General features: G+C 44.2%; 1 protein-coding gene across 2 annotated transcripts in view; it reads right to left on the bottom strand.

Moving 5' to 3' along the window:
• Positions 1 to 4,953: 4,953 nt before the first annotated feature.
• Positions 4,954 to 5,533, bottom strand: part of abhd14b (abhydrolase domain containing 14B) — a 6,097-nt gene continuing 5,517 nt past the window's right edge. For both annotated transcript variants that reach the window (XM_030090983.1, XM_030090984.1), the window contains exon 4: positions 4,954 to 5,507. In XM_030090983.1, the coding sequence (XP_029946843.1) occupies positions 5,328 to 5,507 (180 nt within the window). In that variant the 3' untranslated portion in view covers positions 4,954 to 5,327. The remainder of the gene's footprint in view (positions 5,508 to 5,533) is intronic.

The raw sequence follows: 5,533 nt of genomic DNA on the forward strand, positions 1-5,533 counted from the left end.
GGGGAAAACAAAAAAAAAAATAAAAAAGAACTGTTGAGTATACAACATGTCAACAAGTATAAACTGCTGAAGTGAAGAGTATTTCAAACATACAGTATCTTTAGGGATTTCATTTCAAATGGAAGATGTTAAATGTTGAAAAGACATGAATTAATTTATGCTCTATATCTACTTGCCAAAATGAGATATACTTTCATGTGGTCTTATTTTTATAGCCAAAACACGAGGAGGAAATGGATTTCGATTTGGGATAAACCGTGAGCGGCAGAGGAGACGCTCGGCGACGGAACGCTGACTCATTCTGAGCAGCTCCTAATTACAGATTAATGCTTTTAAAAGACGTCCACTGGGGATTATCGTAATTACACGATGGTAATCACATTTCAAGTATTTCTCCTCGTATTGACTGTGGCGGGCCGGCGGCGGCTGTAAGATATGAGTCGGTGTCGGGTCGCTGCAGGAACACCGTCAGTGTCGTGTTCTCGTTTTGTGATCCGTCGACTCCTCTGACCTTGGGTTTAGACTGATGTTTAAGGAAAAATAAATAAATAAATTTAAAAAAAAAAAAACACACACACACAAATCCCCTTCCCCTCTGATGGGAAAGCTCACCTCTGCCAATGCTCACGAGGCTTCTCAAATCCCGCTAATGCTCCGGACCACCGCTGGTGTGTGTGCTTCACTTCAGTTCACCCACATCCCCGCCTCACACTCCCCTCCTGGTGGCTTTCTTTCTTTTTCTCTTATTGTTTCTTCTGGGATCGGTGACTGGGGTTAATCATTGTACTTTTTTTTTTTTTTTGTTTTGTTTAGTGCGGGGAGGGGGGGGCTTGTAATACCTTTGACTGATGCTGTTCAGATTTCCAAACCATTCGCTGCTGGGGGATAGGGGGCTTATCAACATTTCCAGCTAAAGTGCAGAAGAGGCCACTAAATATGGTGATCGTGTGCTGTAGTAGTTTGGCTGAGTTCGTCATCTGGTCATTGCGATGTGTGAAAAGTCACTCAGACTCCCATGTTTAGGAGCCGCTCTGTTTCATAGTGCCTTGACGCACTTTGTTTTTGGAACCCGTCGGCGGTGTAAAGAGTAGAGCTGCGGTGTCGTCGCTTCGTGAAGCTCTGGACGCCGCGGGAGCCCCAGGCCCAATCTGTCGGCCGGAGAAAAAGCTTTACACAGAGCTGTCAAACTGACTGGCTCCACTTAATGTATTTTCCCTGCCGGCTGGCGTGGCTGCGCTCCTCCACAGCCACCTGACCGTCACCGCGCCGAGCTACCATACCGTCCCTCTACCGAGCCGCGTTTAGAGCTACAGTATCAGTATACAGCGACTGAACCGGCCATAGAGCGTTTTTAGGGCCTCCTGACTGCTAGAATTCTGCCTGAATCGTGTATGCGTACGTGCGTGCGTGCGTGTGTGTGTGTTTGCGTTGAAATCCCACAAAGGGAATGTTATGTTTAAAAAAAAAAAAGAAAAGAAAAAAAAGAGTCCTGTGGAGTGTCTGGGGAGATGACAGTTGTGAGAGCTGTTTTTTTTTTCTCTTCTTCTTGTTTCTGCATTGTAACAGACAAAATCCAGTGTTGTCAAGGAGAAAAAAGGGGATTTTACTGTAAAACAAAAAGATCAGTGTTTTTACTGTAGGAGTCTGCTTGAATGTTAATACAGACGTGCGGAAGCCTCAAAGAAAGCCTCTGTAGACATGTTGGGAGCGCCGAACATCCACTCCTCTCTGAAACAACATGAGAACTACTCAAGGTGGCACTGTGGAACTAATCACGTCATTTAGAACAATACGTTTTGAATATGTTCATAACGTCCAAATTACAGTCCCAGTTCTCTGCAGATAATTACAACCAAGTGAGGAGGAGTGACAGATCAAGCCTGTGTGTGATTCCAGGACTGTCTTTTCAATATAGTTAAGTTTGTTTGGTCGTAATCACTAAAAGATTTCCAAATTTCCAAACAAAAGTGACGAAAAACTGCCCCTTCTTCACAATTTATCAAACTGAGCAGAAAGTTGGAAGTAGAAAGAAGTCTTGGAAAGCTGAAAGTTTCATCCTGATACCTGCAGATTAAAATCTAAGAGCAAGTTTTCCACGGCGAGAGAAAGATTGCAGTGAAGGAAGCTGAGCTGTCCAACAGCAACACCAGAGCGGGGCTGCAAATGTTGTCTCAAAGTCTTTATACTCAATTTAATCTGGAACATCTGATGTTAATTCCTTTAAATTTAGTGCGCAGCGACTGCAGAAGTGTAAATATTCTAATGTCAATTTCACGCATCGGTTGATAACGACAATAAGCTGAACGGCGTCTGGCCCATAAAGAGCTGCAGTCTGGAAATGAAAGGCTTCGTTTCAGAGAGGATCACGTGTTTGACGGCTCAGGTATGTTTTCTTTGGGCCGTTCTTCTGCATGTGACTGTATCTAGAACAGAGGTGTCGGATCGAATGTGTAGTATTTTCAGTATTTTTCAGTTTCAAATGCAACACAGTTAAGAAAGCCTCTCTAAATGCCTTAGTGTTACACATTATGGAGCTCTATTACACACCCATGTACCCTCGTTCCTCACACACACACACACAGATGGGAAAATGCTCGCTCCCCTGGGTTTTTCTATGTGTTATGCAGTAAGTACAGTGAGCTGTGACTTGGTCCTTGTACGTCCTGGAACGATTCGCTGTCGATCGATTCCTGTTTGATTTAATGCTTGAAAGCAGGGCGGGAGTCTTTTCAGCCCTCTGTGTTCTCACACACACCCAAAACCTGGGAAGCAGGGTGGAGGGATTCCCGCCGCAGTGTGAACCTTAACAACACGCTCTGTACAGTTGTTCATACAATATTTGGTTTGGCAAGCCATGCTGGCACCGTAACTGCAACAGGAGATGATTTGAATTTAAGACGAGTGTGTTTATTGAACCCAAATCGGCGCTGGCTGCGGCCCGCCTCGCCTGACGCAGAACGCAGTTTCACTTTCCCGGCATTGCTTTGTCTCCGTCCTCTCCCCCCCTCTGCCACGAAGTCCGTCCGTTCGTCCGTCTGTCTGTTATCGCCCGACTTTCCACCGTCTGTAAATGAACGCTACACGTGCCTGTGGAAATGTACCCCCTGCAACTTCCTCCCTCTGCCCTCCTGACTCCCGTATGCACAGCGGACACTCGCTAAAACACGCACACACCGAGCGCACCTGCTGCACGGCATCACGCACACACACACACACACACACACACACACACACACACACACACACACACACACACACACACACACACACCAGAACAAACATAGAACGATTCTTCTTCACGCCCAGCTGGGAGATGTCAAACACGAGGCAGAAATAAGCCAAGGACGTCACTTCCAGGTGTGTTGTCACTTGTTTTTTTGTTTGTTTTTGTTTTTTGTTTTTTTTTTCCTGTGAGCGGGGGGATGTCAGAGGAAAGCTCAGGGAGTGGGTCTCCACAGAGCAGCACGGCCCTGTTGAACCGAAGGTCACGGAGGAATCATGTAGTGACGTGAGTGTGTGTGCGTGTGTGTGTGCGCGCTTGTGTTTGTGTGCGCATCCGGACGAGAACACATACGTCTTCTCCAAAGGACACACACACACACACATCTGATTTCTGTGGTTTGACAAATTTTACTTTTGCCAAAAAAAAAAAAGAAGAAATAAACAAACAAAAGGAAGAAAAAAAAATCTTTAAAAAAAAAAAATAGAAAATTGGAGCAGCGTCGGGCTGAGAGGGAGGAGTCGGCGTGGAGACGTCGCCCTCCTCCCGACCCCCGCTGCGTCTGTGTTGGTGCGTCTCTGTGGGAAAGACACGTGTGTATGTGATTCTGTAGTCTGTAGTCTGGTGCTATGTGACCATGTTTGACAAGTGTGTGAAAAAAAAAAAAAAATAACAGCAACATTTAGAGAAAAAAAAACAAAGTGAGTAAAAGCAGTCCAATTTTAAGTGAAGTTTAAAAAAAAAAAAAAAAGTATATATAGGAATACAGCACTGTCGATAAGTTTGAGATCTGACGTCAAAATGTTTTCGGTTTGCTTTTGATTTTCATTTCTCGTGCGTGCGTGTGGGAGTGTGAATGTTTGCGTGCGCGGAAGATTTCGCTCCTTCTTTGCTGGGCACTGGTCCATGTCGCTCCATTCTTTTGTACAGATGAAGCTACAAAAAAAAAAGAGAGAGAGAGAGAGAGAAAACACAGAAGAAGAGGGCAAAATTTGTAAAATATTGTGTCTGTGACTCCTTGTAAAATATTTTCAAATTGTTTATTACAGAGAATCAGTTATTAAATAATGTTCATATTTTTCACTTCATTTCATGGTGTGGTGTTTTTTTTCTGTCCATTCAGAGTTTGGCCGAAGAAGAACTGTAGTGAGGAGAAGAACTGTGGCTCAGTGATGGATAAAGCGATTAAAATGACACAGATTTGCACTGAATCATGTTTTGTTGTTATAATAATCGGGAGGGAAAAGGTTCAAGAAAAAGTTCAAACTATCACATTTGAATAATGATAGGTCGAATTCCTCATGGGTTAAAAATAAAAAGGTTTGGTCCGTGGAGTGAAGGTGAACGTCAGCAGAGCAGTCCTGGGGTGTGTGTGGGTGTGTCTTCAGTGTTTTCCCCACACACACCCAGTGTGAAGTTGTGGCCTGAGGAATCTTCAGTTCCTGGATGCAGAGCGGCGCCCTCACTGTATTTCACACTAGGATGATGGTGAAATGGAATTTCTGTTTCATATGAGCTGGTAACTAATCAAATTCACACATTTATTCAAACTGCACGAAAAGCTTTAATGCAAAATAGGTGAAAGAGTCACATGCCTAAATTTTACATATTTCACATTCAAAAATCACGTCAGTGAAGTATTTCTTCTTGTGTTTCCTTCTTTGTGTCGTTAAAGTTCATTAAAGTGTTTCACAAACAGGCTTTTTTTTCTTCTTGTAGCGTCACTGGAACAGTTTCAGCTTCAGGCGTTTTTCTACACTTCTTGATGCACATTAGATCAACTTTTTTAATTCAATAGAACAATCAGAAACTTTTTTCTTTTTTTTTTTTACAAAATGGTAAATATATATATTTATATTCAAAAAATCAAGCTCAGTTTTGGTCCGTGAGGTTGACAGATACTCTGCAAGCTGGCTTAATGTTTACACTCCTGTTCTCTGACTGTTTCACTAAACATCGATCCTTGAATAATTAACAGCGGTGCAGATACGAAGCCATTAGAAGCGGGAGCTGCGCGGGGAAGCTGTGGCCTGATTCCCTCCTGAATGACTCATGCGTTTATTCGTGCGCCTCCTCTGAGTCACACTGTGTGCTGCAGCGAGGAGCTTCACAGCGAATTAAGGAAGTCTGTGAGCGCTTTGTGCCAGGCGTCTGGGTCGTCAAGGTAACAGGCGTGACCCGCTCCCTTCATCACCGCCACGCTGCCATTGGCCAGATTGCTCAGGTTACGGAGCGAGACATCCCCGAGCTGAGTGTCCTGGTCGCCGTACACGATCAGCGACGGGACCTGAACACGGAGGAAAAACACACACA

This window comes from Salarias fasciatus, chromosome 5 (assembly GCF_902148845.1).
Source record: "Salarias fasciatus chromosome 5, fSalaFa1.1, whole genome shotgun sequence".
NCBI classification, from domain to species: domain Eukaryota; kingdom Metazoa; phylum Chordata; class Actinopteri; order Blenniiformes; family Blenniidae; genus Salarias; species Salarias fasciatus.